Source organism: Scyliorhinus canicula, chromosome 6, assembly GCF_902713615.1.
Source record: "Scyliorhinus canicula chromosome 6, sScyCan1.1, whole genome shotgun sequence".
In the NCBI taxonomy this organism is placed as follows: Eukaryota; Metazoa; Chordata; class Chondrichthyes; order Carcharhiniformes; family Scyliorhinidae; genus Scyliorhinus; species Scyliorhinus canicula.
In genome coordinates this window covers 50,751,084-50,769,822 of record NC_052151.1, presented here as the reverse complement: position 1 = coordinate 50,769,822, position 18,739 = coordinate 50,751,084, and the positions used below count along the sequence as shown (strand labels likewise).

At 41.5% G+C, this 18,739-nt stretch overlaps 1 protein-coding gene across 4 annotated transcripts in view; it reads right to left on the bottom strand.

The window, feature by feature from the left end:
• Positions 1-18,739, bottom strand: part of ascc3 (activating signal cointegrator 1 complex subunit 3) — a 661,661-nt gene that overhangs the window by 584,193 nt on the left and 58,729 nt on the right. For all 4 annotated transcript variants that reach the window (XM_038799272.1, XM_038799275.1, XM_038799274.1 and 1 more), the window contains exons 7-10: positions 12,910-13,045; positions 10,589-10,714; positions 695-895; positions 183-323 (exon numbers count right to left, since the gene is read on the bottom strand). In XM_038799272.1, coding sequence (XP_038655200.1) covers positions 183-323; positions 695-895; positions 10,589-10,714; positions 12,910-13,045 — 604 coding nt within the window. The remainder of the gene's footprint in view (positions 1-182; positions 324-694; positions 896-10,588; positions 10,715-12,909; positions 13,046-18,739) is intronic.

Genomic DNA, 18,739 nt, shown 5'->3' with positions numbered 1-18,739 from the left:
TTTCTCTTGAAAAGTGTTGCAAGAAGTTAGTCGCTAAAAATAATTAAATTCACAGAGGCATTCAATCACTCAGAATAAAGAACAGCTTTGGACGAATCAAGCGATGAATATGTCAGTAAAATCAGTTGAGGCAACATCTTACATCAAGTTAATATTTGGATGTCATGGCTATTTAGACATACCTGTGTCCGTAATATTTCTCCTTTGGTCAACTGCATGTCGCCAGTGAGCTCCTTCACCAGAATACCCAATGGTTCCAGACGCTTGCTAAAGTAATTTGTCATCTCAGCAGCTAAAGCCTTCATAGGAGCTACATAGATAATCTGTGACAAAAAAACATTTTGTTAATATGTAACAAATCTCAGTGTTTATTTCTCTCAAAAATTATAAATGATACTTTCGTGTGAAATATGGTTCTGTTCGATTAAGCTGAAAACTGCTAACTGTGGTGTACGAAAGGTGCTCAAAACGTAACTTGTTAAAATTACTTTATTTATTTGGCTATTACTTGAAAAGTTTGCTTGGGTTCAGAACTGAACATTCGTCACATGAAAATCAGGTCATAATAAATATTTTACTTTAATATATAGTGTCAAGTGTCAGCATTGCAATATATCTGGTAAGGTTTGGAAATCATATCTGTTTCAGGAACACAAAGTGACAATTTAAAAAAAATATTTCATTAAATCCATACCTTGAACTCATCCTTTCTGATAACTCCTTGTTGAATATGCTGGCGGATTTCATGCAGAACAGTAAGCATGGCAATGTTAGTTTTCCCAGCTCCAGTAGGTGCACAGATCAGCATATTCTCATTTGTGTTGTAAGCTGTCTCAAATACTATTGACTGGATGCGGTTCAGTCGCTTCAACCCTTTAAAAACCAACTGTCCAATCTGAAAGGTTAAAATGAAAATTCCAATAAAGCAACCATAACTAAAGAGACAAAGAGATCTCAAATATCTCAGTAACTTCATTGCAGTGTTAATGTAAGCCTACTTGTTTTTATTTCCATAATTCCCAGCAGATGCTCGTCTCTCAATAAATATGTTGTAAACAATTATTTTTACAAATAGAAAATTGAAATCAAATACAGGTATTTCCTTTGAAAGTGCAAGAGAATAAATTATACATATGAACCACTGTGTGCAATATGTATTGTAAAGCAATGGGTATTATTCTCCACTTTTCATTGCAAGAGGATGTCTAGATTTCTACTTTAAAACTGTGGTTTGTCTAAGGATCTCCCTCATCAATTATTTTATTGGCAATACTGATGCATAAAATCCATGTAATTATCTTGGATTAAATGTAAAAATGCAAACAGCTCCACCACCGATGCACAGTAGTAGCAGCGTGTACCATTTCCAAGATGCAATGCAGGAATTCACCAAGGTTCCTCAGACAGCACCTTCCAAACCCACAACCACCACCATCTAGAAGGACAAGGGCTGCAGACACATGGAAACACCACCACTTGCAACTTCCCGTCCAAGCCATTTACCATCCTAAACTGGAAATATAATCACTATTTCTTCACTGTTGCTGGTGTAAAATCCTGGAACTTCCTCTGGTTGTACCTGCACCACATGGACTGCAGTGGTTTAAAAAGGCTACTCACCACCACCTTCTCAAGGCTAATTATGGATAGGCAATAAATGCTAAAGCCCACATCCCTTGAATGAATTCTTTCAAAATACTGTGGCATAGGTTGGAAATTTCATTAAAATGGCATCAATATAGAACCAATTAGTATGAGGAGAAATTAATTTCAAGCCTCGTACACAAAGGATAATGAATCAAATAAGATACACTCTTGTTTAATATTGTTAACAATATTAAGCACGTCAACTTGAACTTAAATTAACAGTGAAGGAATGGATTATAGGAGATCCTGGTACCACACTGCTTTCCTCTTCATTTTGCTTTATTGCACTACATAAATAATGTGGCTGCTGTACAATAATTTCTTTGGGCAACAGAATACACAGCATGACAATTCACTCAACTGCTAGTTTTACAGGTCTGCGTTTCTCTCCCTTTCAAATTTCCAACATAATAATTGGGCATTTAAATTGGAAGATTTAATTCAAAGGACAAAATACAAGATTGCCAAAAGAGAATACCCTGCATGTCAGATAACATGATTTTTAACTTTCTTATGAATGTAAAAAATACATTAAAAATAATCCAAGCCCCTGGCCGCAAATCTGTTAAATAACCTTGAACATAACGGCCAGAGTCTTCCACAAAGCAGCAATCGTCGTCAAATTATCGTCCCGCTCAAACTTTGCCCACCCCAGAGAGGTAATCAGGATATCAGCTGATTGCACCCCATGAGACATCAGGATACTTTACTTTTGATATCCAGGAGATAGAAGTGGTTTTAGTTCTTCTAACTTTGCCTGCACAACTATTCTGAGAGTACAGTCAGAAACTTCTGAAGGCTCCGATTTATGTCTGAATACTGGATGGTTCTTAGTTGCTTGGTAACTGCCCATCGAAAGTTTGGATTTCCTGGGTAATTGCAATGCAATCTTTATGTAGAAACTTCCAGGGTGGGCCCCCAGCACATTTTCTGGAGATGGGAAACTGGGCCAATGTATTTCACTTATTTTCTGCAAATCCAAGAAAATCAGAAAGCACTAAAAAACAGATCCAGGGTAAGTAATCCATTTTTCAAGCTGATAAACGCAGACGAAAGTCTTGCAGGCTTTGTACAGCTCATGGTAATATAATAATCGCAACTTTACTGTCTCTGGAAGAGAGGGATCCTGCAGTGTAGGCTAGCAGCTTGTTCATCTAATATTGTACAATTTTAACAGTGTTGCCCTCTAAGCTATTTGAAACAAAAGCTGATGGCATATACAATTAATCTATTTCATCCCTTGAGCACATTTCTTGCTGGCTGCAATGTAAAGAATATTTTGAAGGAGGAGGGAAATCCCTCAATAAGATTAGATTGTTGGACAATATGAAGGGGAAAATATATTTGTGACAATTTATTACAGATCACTCAAATTCTTACACTCTTAAACCGCAACTTAACAGGGGTTATTCAAGGTGGTATTGTTGAACGACTATGGAAACTCATTGATGGAATTGACTGCAGGCTTGTCCAGCACGCAGCCTGCAGGGGGGGAATGCTGCCTGCAAAGCCCTCCAACCCTTGCGGCTCTCAGAGGCTGTTTTCTAAATGCCGATAAGTGGAGTGGAATATTTGGAAAGAAACTTCGCTTCCAGTCGCATCAGCAGCAAATGTGGAAGAGAAGCAGCAACACTGGGGCAGCAAGTATGTTCCGAAAAAGAGGTATTGCCTGGGAGGGGAATGAGGATGCCGGGATGGTTGAGGGTCTTCTACATCACCTTCCCTCCAACAATGCAATCAGGTTCACATCCAGACTGATTCCTGGGATAGTGAGACTGACATGTGAGGAAAGATTGAGTCAGTGAGGATTAGATTTGCTGGAGTTTAGAAGAATGAGGGGGAATCTTATAAAAACCTATACGATTCTAAGAGGACCAGACAGGTTAAATGCAGGAAGAATGTTCCCCATGGCGGGGAGTCCAGAACCAGGGTCTCAGTCTGAGGATACGGGGGAAACCATTTAGGACTAACAGGAAACTCACTAGCTTAGGTTGTCCATTACTGATCTAAGCCTCATCTAGGCCTCTTCAGCAATACACCCAAACCCATGGGCTCCACATGCTAGAAGAACAAGGACATCAAGTCACACACCATTCTGACATAGAAATATATCACCGTTTCTTAATTACAACTGGGTCAAAATCCTGAAACTTCCTCCCTAATAGCACCATGATGTGCCTTCATAACAAGGAATAAAGTGGTGCGAGAAAGCATTCACCAGCATAGTTTCATGGTTAATTCTGAATGGGTAACAAATGCTGACTTTGCCAATGACACCCACAGCCTGTGAATGAATTTTTAAAAAAACATAATTCAGAGCCATCATGTTACAAATCACACTAGTTGTCCCACAGTGTTACACAAGTGAGTCATCAAACAAATTTGATACCAAACCACACTAGGAGACATTACGCTCAGTAATGAAAGGCTTGGTCAAAGAGTCAGGTTTTAAGGAGCATCTTAAAGGAGGAAAGAGGTAGAGAAGAGGAATGTTTAAGAGAAGTAATTCCAGAGTTTAAGGTTTTGGGAGCTAAATGTATGGCAACAATGGTGGAGTACAAGGTCAGATTTGGAGGAGCACAGAGCGTTCAAGGGATGGAAAATGTTAGAGAAATAGGGAAAGCCAAGGCCATGAAAGCATTTGAAAATAAGGGCGAGAATTTTAAAATTGAGTCAATGCCTAATCTGAAACCAATGTAGCGAGCGAGTACAATTATCGTGTGTGAACAAGAATTTTTTCAAGTTAGGATATGGACGGCAGAGTTTCTGTCCTCAAGTTTATAGAGGACAGAGGATGGAGGCCACCGAAAAGTGCGGGAGAATAATCAAGTCTGGGGTAACAAAGGGCATCAATGAAGGTTTCAGCAGCAGATGAAGTGAGACTGACGAGAGTTGGCTGATGTCATCGAGGTGCAAACAGTCCTAGTGATGCACGGATGGATGGTCTGAATCTCAAACAGTTGCCAGGGTGACAGGTGGATTAAATGGCTAGGGAATGGAACTTGTGGCAGGGACTAAAGATAATGACTTGTGTCTTTCCAGTATTTACAGAATCACAGGATCACATCATTATTACCACGCAAAAATAGACCATCTGGCCCATCATGTCTGCACTGTTGCATTGCACTGTTGCATTGTTGGATGAAATTTCAAATCTAGTACTCATCCAGTACTAGATGTTGGACAAGTAGTCAGACACTTCAGAGACAGTAGAGGTGTTACTATTGCTAAACATATGAAATTCCTTTCAAATAATCAAGACTAAGATTTAACATCACAAAGTCCTGTTTTTAAAATAAGTAAAGTCAATTTGTGTATTGTCTGTAGATACAAAGGTTTCTCCTAAAGCACTCTACTGAACTTCAATAGTGCAAACTTGTCAGAACTAAGAAAATACCTTGCATCAAGATGTGCTGATCAAAATTTGTGCAGCTCTATTAACCATCATATAGACTAACAACTTTAATGAGGATACTAAATGGGTAGAATTGGATCGGTCACCCGTTACACTCCTCATCCAGTTTTCCTTTCACTTAACATCTATGGAAAGGATAATCAGGTTGAATGCAATAGGGATGGATGACCTGATACCACCAGGTTTATAACTATCAAATTTGAAAGTACCCAGATAATAGAGGTTGACATAGGCCAAGATACGCCTGTTACGGAAGTATAACAATTGGCCAACATGTGCATCTTTTATGCTGGAATGAGTAACTGAAAAGCACTTTTTTTTATGAACTGGGGATTGTACACAAATTTCATAAGAACATGAGAATGGAGTTGAGAGGATTAGCTAATGAGGAGAGACTAAGTAGACTGGGACTATACTCATTGGAATTTAGAAGAATGGGAGGGGATTTTACAGAAACATATAAAATTATGAAGGAAATAGATAGGATAGAAGCAGGGAGATTGTTTCCATTGGCGGGCAAACCTAGAACTGGGGGCACAGCATCAAAACAAGGGCGAGCAGATTTAGGACTGAGTTGTGGAGGAACTTCTTCACCCAAAGGGTCATGAATCTGTGGAATTCCCTGCCCATTGAAGCAATTGAGGCTACTTTCTTTGAATGTTTTTAAGGCAAAAATAGATAAGGGGCAGAATTCTCCACAACGGCCGACGTCGTCGTGAAACCCGGAGTATTCAACGACGGCATCGGAGGCTGCTCCTCGCCCCTTATTCTCTCTCTCCCCCTCCCCTCTCGGGGGCTAGGAGCGGCGTTGTGGGGAACTCGGCCGCCGGGCCTTGACGCTGGCGTCAAGACCCGGTGCGCCGAGAATGACGCGGCCGGCGCCAACCCGTGCATGCGTGGTTGCTGTCTCCCCGTCCGCTGCCCCGCGAGACGTGGCGGCTTGATCTTGCGGGGCGGCGAAGGGGAAAGAGTGTGTCTCTTGGAGTCGGCGGCCCGACGATCGGTGGGCACCGATCGCGAGCCAGTCCCCTCCCGAGCACGGCCGTGTTGCTCGATCCCCTCTCCGCCCCCCACAGGCCCTAAACTCACATTTTGCGATATGTTCACGCCGGCAGCGACCAGGTGTAGTTGCCGCCGGCGTGAACAGGTCGGGAACGGCAGGCCGCTCAGCACATCCGGGCCGGAGAATCGTGGGTCGCCGTGAGAAACGGCGACCCGCGATTCTCCAAGCGCCATGTCGCAAAACGCGACACGCCATTTTGGGAGGGGGGTGGGAGAATCGTGGGGGGTGCCAGAGCGGCCCTCCCGCGATTCTCCCACCCGGCTTGGGCAGCGGAGAATCACGCCCAAGATTTCTGAACAGTAAAGGAATAAAAGGTTATAGTGAGCAGGTGGGTAAGTGCGCAGAGTCCACAAAAAGATCAGCCATAATCTTGTTGAATGCCAGAGCAGGCTCGTTCTTATGTTTTCACTGATGGACATAAGACTGAAACCTTTGAGGTCAAGACTGGAGACAAACAGGGATGTGTCGTTGCCCTACCCTTTTCTCCATCATCGCCACTGGTCTTTACCTTGACAAGAACAAGCTTCCCAGTGGAGTGGACAACATCGACAGGATGGACTCAAAACATTTCAACCTCAACTAGTAGAAATCCAAGAAGAAAACAACACTGACATCACTTGTAGAGCTTCAGTATGCGAATTACATCACCATCTCCACTCTCTCAGAAGATAATCTCCAAGTCATGTTTGAAACTTTGACAGAAGCATACCAAAGAATCGCTCTCAGCCTCAAACTCAGGACAAGTCCTTCACCAACCCACCCCAGGGCAAAATCCGGTCTCTCCCTCCATCAACATTTCTGCGTTGATATTGATGAATGCAGAAACCCTCCCAAATGTGCAACACTTTCCCTACCTGGCGAGCCACCTCTTATCTCACACAGCGGCCCAACATCCATTCAGTAAGTACTGCCTTCGGATGTCTAAGGAGGAAAGTCTTTGATGACCGTGACATAATAAACATAATAATAATAATCTTTATTAGTGTCACAAGTAGGTTGTGCTGATACCAAGTGTAGTCCTCCCAACTCTTCTAAGGGCGGCACAGTAGCACAGTGGTTAGCACTGTTGCTTCACGACACCTGGTTTGATTCCCTCACTGCCTATGCGGAGTCTCTCCGGGCACACCAGTTTGTTCCCACAAGTCCCGAAAGACGCGCTGTTAGGTGAATTGGTCATTCTGAATTCTCCCTCAGTGTACCCGAACAGGCGCCAGAGTGTGGTGACTTGGGGATTTTCACAGTAACTTCATTGCAATGTTAATGTAAGCCTCCTTGTGTCTCTAATAAAGATTATAATATTATTATTAAGCCGCTCAGAAACTTGGAATACATAGACGCCATTAAAAAGGTCTGGAGACATACAGAGACATGGAGATGGATTCGCTGCATCAGTTGGGAGGACAGGCATACGAACATCAGTACCTTTGAAAGAGCCAAGACCACTCGCATCGAGGCAATGATCATCTGAAACTGACTCCGCTGGGCCTGCTAGAGTCCCGACTGCCAAAGCAAATCTTATTTGCCCAGCTCAAGGGAGGCTCTTGAGTAATAGAAGGACAAAGAAAGTGCTTCAAAGATACCCTGAGGCTTGCCTAAAGAAATGCAACATAGACGTCAACGCCTGGAAGACCTTTGTTCAGAAGGGACCTACTTGGAGAAAACTCCTGAATGAAGGGACACAGTCTTTCACAACGGCAAGAGGAAGTACAGAAAGGAGCCTAAGAAAGGATTACCAGTGATCTCAAGTCCAAGGAAACACCTGCCAAGTGCAGGTGGTCTAAGCTGCGGCACCAGGTTTGGGCTCATCAGCCACACAAGGACCCACAGAACCCATGACCAGTGGCCCATGACACAGAGTTTTTTAGGTGGACAATCAAACTCATTAACGAGAAGATCAACTATTGTAAAAATAAGCCAAGTTACTTACAAAGCTCTATCCATTGATTTTAAAGGAAATTGTAAACAAAGCAATAGTTTGAGCACAAATAGGACATCAGAAGAAAACTGTTGAGAACACAAAGGTTTTCATCCCCTTTATAAGTGAAATGAAAATGAATGAAAATCCGCTTATTGTCACGAGTAGGCATCAATAAAGTTACTGTGAAAAGTCCCTAGTTGCCACATTCCGGCGCCTGTCCGGGGAGGCTGGTATGGGAAGTCAGTAAACTGTAATGAAATCAGTCGATGCAAATAATCCATCTCCACTAAAAGATAGAACATATGCAAACCAAAGAATAAATCCCATTATAAGTAACCTTAAAACAGATTTCTGAAAGCACGACAGTCTGACCAGCAGCACAATCAGCAAAACAAAAATACAGACAGTGGTAGTTTTTTTTACCGACGCAGACACGATGGGACGAATGGCCCTTTTCTGTGCTATCGACCTCTGTGATTTAGCACGTTCCACAAAATCAATAAGAGAGAAGCAGAATTAGCATCTCAGCTCATAACCTTTCGTAAGTATTTTGCAAAATTACCAGTGTGAGCTATTAGCACCATCGAAGCGGTAGATCTGAAGGAGGCTTTGAAAAGTATGGAACAGAAGTAGCAAGGTAACTAAATGTCTGGAATGGCCCACACTGGGAGTAAAATATAGTTCAGAGAGAGAAATAACGAAGGGTAGAAATTTGCCTGAAAATTGATTCTTTTTTTTCCTGAAGAAATATACAAGAATTTAAAGGTGATAGCAAAATGTCAAATGGCACATATAGTGCAGACAGTTTTAAATTGTCTGTAGTCTTCTGTTTATTTTTTTAAAGTTCTGAATGAAGTAAAGTTCAATACTTTTACTTACACCAACATAGAACATAGAACACTACAGCGCAGTACGGGCCCTTCGGCCCTATCTGTTGAAGATAACCACTTAAGAGGTGTTAAACAGTGACTATTAAAATGGCAACAGCTAAAGAAGCATGGTTTGCTTATCGCATTAATTGGGCTATTAGTTCGGTCGAAACTACATGGCTCCCCAGTGTTCTGTTAAAATCACTTCTAAACTAGAAAGGGGGAAACTCAGCCAACAGCATATTTTGCAGTCTTTGAAGCTTATCAACCTTTGTAGCTCAGTACTGGCATTAATGATGCAAAGTGACAGCAGTTTTAGTGTAACATTGTGTACACAAGCTTGTATGAATACACAGATGTCAGTCTAGCTTATATATCTATGTTGATGCTGTTGGCATCATTTCAGGAGCATTCAGGCCGCCAAAGTATGAATTACAAAATAAACCATCAATCCAACACCACTTTAAAAATATTCAAATCAAAACAGCATTAAGTATTGGATTTTTGTAATCTAATATGATTACTTTTTTCATGTATCTTTTCCATTATTTATAGTAGTAGTGTCCAAACTCCAGCCCACTTCACAGTAACCTCATGATTAAAGAAAAATATGACAACTGATTCACCAGTGGATTTTGTTAAAAGCAAGAGACAGTGCTCCTGGCTCGTCTGAGAGACTGATGTGCACTTTTTCATTCCCAACCGTCCCTTTGCAATCAAAACTATCTTAGGAATCCAAGATCTAGCAAATCAGCAATGTGTGTTTGGGAATAGAGGAAGAGCAGTTCTGCTGAAAGCAAGAGGCGTAAGTTGATCCTGTTTCACCGCGACAGCTTGTCTGATTATTGTGTGTTAGTAGTTTTAAGGGATTCATATTTGTATTGATGCATATTAGAAATAAGGTATAGTTTTAATTGTGTTTAATTTAATGTTACTATGTCTGGAAAAAACTACAGATAGATTCATGCTGGGCAAAAGTGTTTGTACCTGTAGGGGTTGATTAACTTCCAAACTGTGATTTTATTGTGCTTCGAGAGGACTGCGAGGTGAAAAATAAACCAGCAGTGGTTGCTTAGTGAGAATCTCCCATCTAGTTATAACATCAACTGGGATCGAAATGGGTTAGTTCATTCCTCTTTCTCCAGAGAAGATCACAAGACATAGGAGCAGAATTAGGTCACGCGGCCCATCGAGTCTGCTCCGCCATTCAATCATTGCTGATACTTTTTTCATCCCCATTCTCCTGTCTTTTCCCCATAACACCTGATCCTCTTATTAATCAAGAACCTATCTATCTCAATCTTAAAGACACTCAGTAATTTGGCCTCCACAGCCTTATATAGAAACAATCAGCTTATCGACTGGAATGAAAATGGTTACAGCCATGGAAGGAGCTAAAGTTATTTTGTCACTATTACAACAGACTAAAAGTATTGAGAAGAGAACTACTACCAGTCTGAAAGCCGTAAGAACATACAGCAAAATTAACACGTAGGAAAAATGTAGAAAAGAAAATGTGCTACAGTGGTTGCAAAAACCACCAAGAAATGCTTACTGCAATCTGAAAATCATATAACTACATTGTGACTGACTGACAACACACCAAAATCACTTTCAATAATTCAACAGTAAACTACATGACCAATAATATTGGAAGTATCAATTTACTCTTTTACCTCATCCAAGTTTTTGATATCAATAGGTTTCTCCTGAATGCCAGTTGGCATAGGCTGTGTTGCAGGGATGGCTACTTGTTCATAGACTTTGTTATTCTCTCGCTCAACGTCTTCTGGAAGCAACATCTGTACAATATTAAATGATATAGTTTAGCATATGAACAGGTTAAGGATTCATAAATGGAACAGATGCTAAGAGTACACAGATTCAGCAAAAACGGATCACTCATTCATCAGATCTACTTTATCTGCTTTGGCTTCTTACTGATTCAAAATTAACAAGACTGCACTTACATTGTGCATGGAAGATCACACACAAAAAATCTAATGCAAAGAACAGATGCCTCATCAATATGGCAAGTCCACACTGTGAATACTTCAAGTTGTAGATGAAATCACTCCCACTTTCCATATCAGCCATTCTCGCAATGCCTTAGCATAAAGCTGTCAACTTAATATTCATGCCCACCAATGCATGACCTTTATGGTTTTTTTTAACCCTCCCCCTTTCACTTGCTTAAAACCTAATACATTTTTAACTTCCCAGTTTGGATGAAAGGCCATTAATCTGAAACATTGGCCTGGATTTCCATCCTCGAGGCAGGTAATGGGAGTCTGAAAAATTCCCAGCTCAGGCTGTCTGCCTCAGGGGAAAGCATAGGCAAAGACGGGGTATTCATTGCAGGCTGCAGTCAGGCAAGGCAACCCAAGAAAGAGTTTAAAAGTTGTCCCAAGGGTAGCTGGGTGCTGGGCGGTCTGTTTAAAATATCCGCCTCAGTGATGTAGACTTCATCCCAGTTATAATGAGAAAAGTAGAGCCCTGTAGTACTCACCATCTGACACACACTCCCTATACCTCATTCGAGTCACTTCATGCCCTCCATGCAAAGCTATTAACCCCACCATCCCGCACCGCCCCTCATGCCGCCCTACACTGCCCATACTCGCCCCCACCCCAAGGGGCCACACACAGCACATGCCAAGCTACGGCATTTCCATTCCCATTCACTCACTAAAAACTGTACAGAACCAATGAACCCTATGGTGACAAAAGGAAGTGTAAAACCTGCTGTAACAAAAAAAAGCCATTGATAATGTGTCACTCTCTTTAAAAAAAAAATTGTTTTGCTACCAGTCATTAAAGCGTTCTTCATCCAAACCCTTTAAAGTACCAATAGCAGAAAATGAAAGCACTTGAAACCTCTTGTGTAAATGAACATAGTGCAACTGACAAAGGAGATCAGAGAGCCAGCGCTGTCATTCAAGCAATATTTCCTCTGCGGTTCAGATGTTTCAGCAGTTTAATGGACGTCTTGGCTCTCAGTCAAGCTCCATTATGCATTCTTGGCCGAGGCCCCAGTCACCCATTGAACTATTAAAACAACTGTGCCCCAGGGAAAATGCTGATTGGTGCTCTGTTTTTTTAATCTCTTCTGTCAATTGCACAACGTGGAAAGCTATCAATTAATATATTTTGAACAAAACATTTTTTTTAAACATGCTATTGTCAGTATTAGGTTCATTGGTTTTATATAGTGTACAGTGGGTGAATGGGTATGCAAGTGCCATGACTTGATGTGGAGATGTGAGGGGCCATTGGAGTGAGAAGAGGGACATTAGGTGCATAGGGTAGATGAAAGGGATCTTTTGAATTTGCCTCTCAAAAGGCTCCCCTTATGCTTCTCAAAACCTCTACTAAGACCTCCCAAACCCATGATCACAACCATCTGGAAGGAAACAACCAGAAAACATGTTGAAACACCACCTCAATGCGCCTATCCCAGACACTCAGCATCCTGACTTGGAAATATATCGACGTTCCTTCATTATTGGATCAAAATTCTGGAATTCCCTCCCTAACAGCACTCAGGGTGTACCTACACCATAGGGACTGCAGCAGCTCAAGGCAGCAGCTCACCACCACCTTCTCAAGGGCTATTTGGGTTAGGCAATAAATGCTGGCATAGCCAACGACGCCCAGACCCCAAGAATGAATAAAGAAATAAGCCATGGCTCTGTGAAAAGCTGGCCCAACTCAATGAAAATAGTGGAGGAGTAGCATATGCCTATCTTCATCCTGCATCTTTAAAAGGCCTGGTGCACATAGGCACCTCCAGGAATAGGGTCAGGAATCCTGGAATCAGGTCGCAGCCACCATTTTCACCCCTTCGCAGTCTCCTTGGTTCCATGTAAATCCTGGCCATTAACTCTGTTTCTCCTTCCGCAGATGTCCCCTCACCAGCTAAGTATTTTGATCATTTTATATTTTTATTTAATTTACTAAATGCATCTAGAACAGAAAAAAACACAAAAAAGCATACCTTTGCACCAGCAATAAAAGCTGCCGATTGCATTGCTTCACCTTTTGAATCATAAACATTTGGGTAATGGATTCGTTCATAATCATGCTGCCTCGTAAGAATTGGTGCTATTCGTGCACTCTGAAGTGCATGCTCCCTATAAATTACATAGAAGAAAATATAATTTAAAATCACACCCACATATGGGCCATTTGAAACTGTGTAGTCTGGACTTTGGCCATCACTAGCATAAATAATGAAAAAAAAACAGAACAATAATGCTATAACCAGACTTTCTTCCAATACCTAATTTATTCCCCATGAGGAAATACTTCCTAAAAGTAATGTGTAGCTCATTTTACAATTGGCATTTTAATGAATGGGACACCTGACATGTTATAAAATAATCCATTCGGATTTGTACTCTGCTCTGGATATCAAGTAGAAATAGTATGCACTACACTATATCCCTTTTAAGAATAGAAGAAATAGGAGCAGACGACATTGAGGCCATCAAGCCTCCTCTGCCATTCTATACGATCATGGTTGACCTTTGGCCTCACTTCCACTTTCCTACTCACGCCCATATACCTCGATTCCATGAGAAACAAAAAGTCTGCGATCCCAGCCTCAAATATATTCAGTAATGACACATCCACAACCCTCTGGAATAGAGAAGTCCAAAGATTCACAACATTTTGAGTGAAGAAATTTCTCCTCATCTCAGTATCTACCCTGTCAAGTTCCTTCATAATCTTGAATGTTTCAATGGAATCACCTCTCACTTTTCTAACGTAGATCCTATTTATTCAGCCTATCGCAGGACAACCCTCTCATCTCGGGGACCAAGCTAGTGACCTTTTGCTGCATTGCCTCTAATGCAACTATATCCCTCCTTAAATATGGAGACTAAAATTGCACACAGTATTCCAAGGGGAGAAAGACTTTTTTATCACACAACTCCAGTCGCCTTGCAATAAAGTCCACCATACCATTTGCTTTCCTAATTGCATGTTGTACCTGCGCATTAATTTGTTGTGTTCTTTGTACGAGTATACTCAAGACTCTCTGAACATCAACATTTAAAAGTTCCATGCCTTTGAAAAAATATTCTGCCTTCCTATTCTTAGGACCACACACTTCTCCAAATGATGTTTCATCTGCCACCTTATTGCTCACTTATTTAGCCTTTGTCTCTCTGTAGCCTCTTTATATCCTTCCTACAGTTCACATTCCCACTTACTTTTATGTCATGAATAAACCTGATTACTCTCGGTCTCTTCATGAGTCATTGATATAAATTAAGACCCCAGCAATGATCTTTGCAATGGTGCATAAGACACACCCTGCCAACTTGAAAATGCTTCATCTATCCCCACTCTTGGCTTCCTGTAAATTAACCATCCGTCCATGGTAATATATCAGTCACCCCAACTCCATGAGCTCTTACCTTGTGCATTGACCTTTTGTGTGACACCGTATTGAATGCGTTTTGGGAATCCAAGTATAATACATATCCTTGCTCCACTTAGTCTATCCTAATACTTATATCCTCAAAAAACTCTAATAACTTTGTCAAACAAGATTTCCCTTTCACAAATCCATATTGACATTCTAATCATACTAGGCTTTCTAAGTGCATTGTTAAGACTTCCTTAATCATAGATTCCAACAGTTTCCCGATGACGGATGTCAGACTAACTGGCCTGTAGTTTGCTGTTTTAATAATAATAATAATCTTTATTAGTGTCACAAGTAGGCTTACATTAACACTACAATGAAGTTACTGTGAAAATGCACCAGTTGCCATTCTCTGACACCTGTTCGGGTTCACTGAGGGAGAATTCAGAATGTCCAATTGACCTAACAAGCACATCTTTCGGGACTTTTTTGTAGGAGGAAACTGGAGCACTCGGAGAAAACCCACGCAGACACAGGGAGAACATGCAGACTCCGCACAGACAATGACCCAAGTCGGGAATCGAAACTGGGACCCTGGAGCTGTGAAGCAACAGTGCTGCCCATGTGCTACTGTGCTATTGCCATCCATTTAAAAATCATAACTGTAAATGGAGACGACAAATAAAGTTTCAGTATCACTTCACAGACTTATTAAAAATAAGTCTTCCTTTAATCTTTCTTCTTTTCCTCTTCCAAGATTTGCAATGACAGACCATGATGTCTGTACCTGCAAAGTCAAAAAATTCTCCTGGCAATAATGTACAGCATTTTATAAAAGCAATTGCTCTTTGTCCTTTACGTATTGTGGAGTGAACTTGAGCATGCCAGTGCTCAGAAATATTTCTGCCCATAAATGACAAAGCACTGAGTCTAGATTAACTGGTCATGATTCATATTTTTCTCTTTAGCTGATAATTAGACATGCACTCCTCAGTGCCCATTGCAAAATCAATTACTTTCTCATTTAAAGGCAAAACAAGAAAAAGCAGGCTTATAAATTGTCAGCATTACTGAAAATAGCATGGCATTTGTATTTCATTTCTGCAAATGCTTCCCGATTGCAACAACAGAAATGAAATCAATACAGTGGGATAAACAACATTCTAAAAAATGGCAGTCAGTACAATGCATAGGATGGTACCTCTGACGCCGTGCCAACTTCAACCATAAATTCCACAAAAGACTAGCAAAAACACTGAAGAAACTGCCCAGTGAAATTTATCTCATTTTACCAGTTTCCAAAGTTGCGACTGAAGGTAGAAAGAGCTCCCAATCAAATTCTACACTCAGATGGAGTTTAATCCAGACAAATGTGAGGTAATGCATTTTGGAAGATCTAATACAGGTAGGGAATATACAGTGAACGGTAGAACCCTCAAGAGTATTGAAAGTCAGAGAGATCTAGGTGTACAGGTCCACAGGTCAGTGAAAGGTGGAGATGCTTGCCTTCATTGGATGGGACATTGAGTATAAAAATTGGCAAGTAATGTTGCAGCTGTATAGAACCTTAGTTAGGCCACACTTGGAGCATAGTGTTCAATTCTGGTCGCCACACTACCAGAAGGATCTGGAGGCTTTGGAGAGGGAGCAGAAGAGATTTACCAGGATGTTGCCTGGTATTGAGGGCATTAGCTATGAGGAGAGGTTGAATAAACTCGATTTGTTCTCACTGGAATGACAGAGGTTGAGGGGCGACCTGATAAGAGGTCTACAAAATTATGAGGGGCATAGACAGAATGGATAGTCAGAGTTTTATTCCCAGGGTAGAGGTGTCAATTACTAGGGAGCACAGGTTTAAGGTGCAAGGGGCAAGGTTCAGAGGCGATGTATTCGGCAAGTTTTTTTACACAGAAGGTAGTGGGTGCCTGGAACACGCTGCCGGAGGAGGTGGTGGAAGCAGGGGCGATAGTGATGTTTAAGTGACAACTTGATAAATACATCAATAGGATGGGAATAGAGGGATACAGACCCGGAAATGTAGAAGATTTTAGTTTAAACGGGCAGCATGGTCAGCACAGGCTTGGAGAGCCGAAGGGCCTGTTCCTGTGCTGTACTTTTCTTTGTTCACTCAATTAATAATAATAATAATCTTTATTCGTGTCACAAGTAGACTTACAGTAACACTGCAAAGAAGTTACTGTGAAAAGCCCCTCGTTGGCACATACATTCAGGCGCCTTTAGGGTACACCGAGGGAGAATTCAGAATGTCCAATTCACCTAACAACTGGAGCACCCAAAGGAAACCCATGCAGACACGGGGAGAACGTGCAAACTCCGCACAGACAGTGACCCAAGCCGGGAATCGAACATGGGACCCTTGCGCTATGAAGCAACAGTGCTAACCACGGTGCTGCCGCGCTGTCTGTAACTGGCATCAATTTGCTTCAATGAACTGAAAACTAGTTAATGTTTTTTGATACACAAAAAGAAAATCTACTCATGAAAGACCAACTTAAAAATGTTGAGTTGAGCATCTCAGAGATTTCATAATGAAATATCATTGTTCAGATAGGAATTTAATATCTAATTAAGATTTTCTTTCCAATTTAGATTGTTAAAAATTGTGGTTTTACAGGACTTCTCCAACGCATTAATTTCTGGCAATTGGCAAAAAATAATTCTATTCAACACATCAATATAATGGGAAATATTGCTTGCTAGTTCTTGAAGGTTTTTTTTTAAATCCCAAGTCTCTGGGGAGAGGAGCCTTAGAAATAATTGTGATGAGAGGGAGGGAATGCTATGCAAAAAAACAAACAGGAAACTGAATCTTGGAAAAATCTCAAGGTAAATGGCCAGGAAACAGACATACTTGATATAGTAATGGCACTGGCCTAATAAGCTGTTTGCGGGTGAGATAATTCATACGGCCAGTTTTGATCCACAACTTGTCACTGCTAGAGGGAGCCTCTGTGATTTAATTTAATTTTTAGGTGAAACATTGCATGAAAATGATAGTGGGAAGAGGAACCATTATACTTTAATAATAAATTCGACATTTATTCTGCGGCATTGTTCACAGTCAGTAAAAATTGTTATAATTCAAGTCTGATTTATCAGCAAGGTGGACGGTGTGTGTGTGTGTGTGTGTGTGTGTGTGTGTGTGGCGGGGAGGGGGGGGGGAGAAGAGAAGAAGAGGGCAGGCCAGGATCTGGGAACATCAGGAAGTAAACCTAGGATATCACAGTGCTGTAAAGGGACCTGCAAGCATTTTGAAGGGGTCTTACAAACAATGGCGGCTTGGTGGCACAGAAGTTACTACTGCTGCCTCCTGGGACCGGGGTTCAATTCCGAAATTGTGTAGAGTTTGCACATTCTCTGGGCCACTGTCTGTGTGGAGTTTGCACATTCTCTCCGTGTTTGCGTGGATTTCGCCACCACAACCCAAAGATGTGCAGGTTAGGTGGATTGGTCATGCTAAATTACCCCTTAATTGGAAAAAATGAATTGGGTACTCTAAATTTATATTTTTTTTAAAAGAGTTTGCACATTCTCCCAGAGTGTCTGTGTGGTTTTCCTCTGGATGCTCCAGTTTCCTCATACAGTCAAAAGATGTGCAGGTTAGGTCGATTACTCATTTTAAATTGTCCCTTAGTATCCAAAGATTAGTTGGGTTTATAGGTTACGGGGATAGGGCGGGGGACTGGTCCGAGGTAGGATGCTCTTTTAGAGAATCAGTTTAGACTGGGTGGGCCAAATGACCTCTGTCATAATATCCACTCATGTATACCATGAGATGCAGACAGACAGTGATTGACACACAGGATAACCAATGAACACACACGACACAGAACAACCAATCACCAGACAGGACACCACCACTACAAAGCCCACAGGGCATTAAGGCTCTCCCTCTCTCACAGGACACGGCTAGGGAGATAGTCGCAGTGCACAAACCAGTGAACATCATCACCATGTGATAGAGAGCTAGTCTGATCAAGCCAGTAGGAGGTTATCAGTTAGGTTAATAGAGTGTCAACCCACAGCAGATTATGTACAGCAATCAGCAGGTTCAATAAAACAGTGTTGGATCATCTCCTGTGTCAGAAGCCTGTTTTTTGTTTTACTGCATCCTGTTGCAGTCGATGTTAGACCAACACAGGTAACACATCAACCTCCTTCTGCACTGTAGGGATTCTATGAATCTATAAACATAGAGAAACATTCTGATACAACAAACAGTTCCTGGGATTACTGGGAGAAGGGGCCTTTGGCCAAGGGAACATTGGGGGACACGATCTAGAGGATCGAGAGCATTGAGAAAATATACTGGAATCTTACTGTAGGAAGGAGAGTCCTATGTCGGGAGGGCAGTGTTTTAGTCTGACCTGCCTGGTGTGGATGTTGAGATCTAGCAGTACTTGGGAGGAAAATACAGCAGAATTGAACC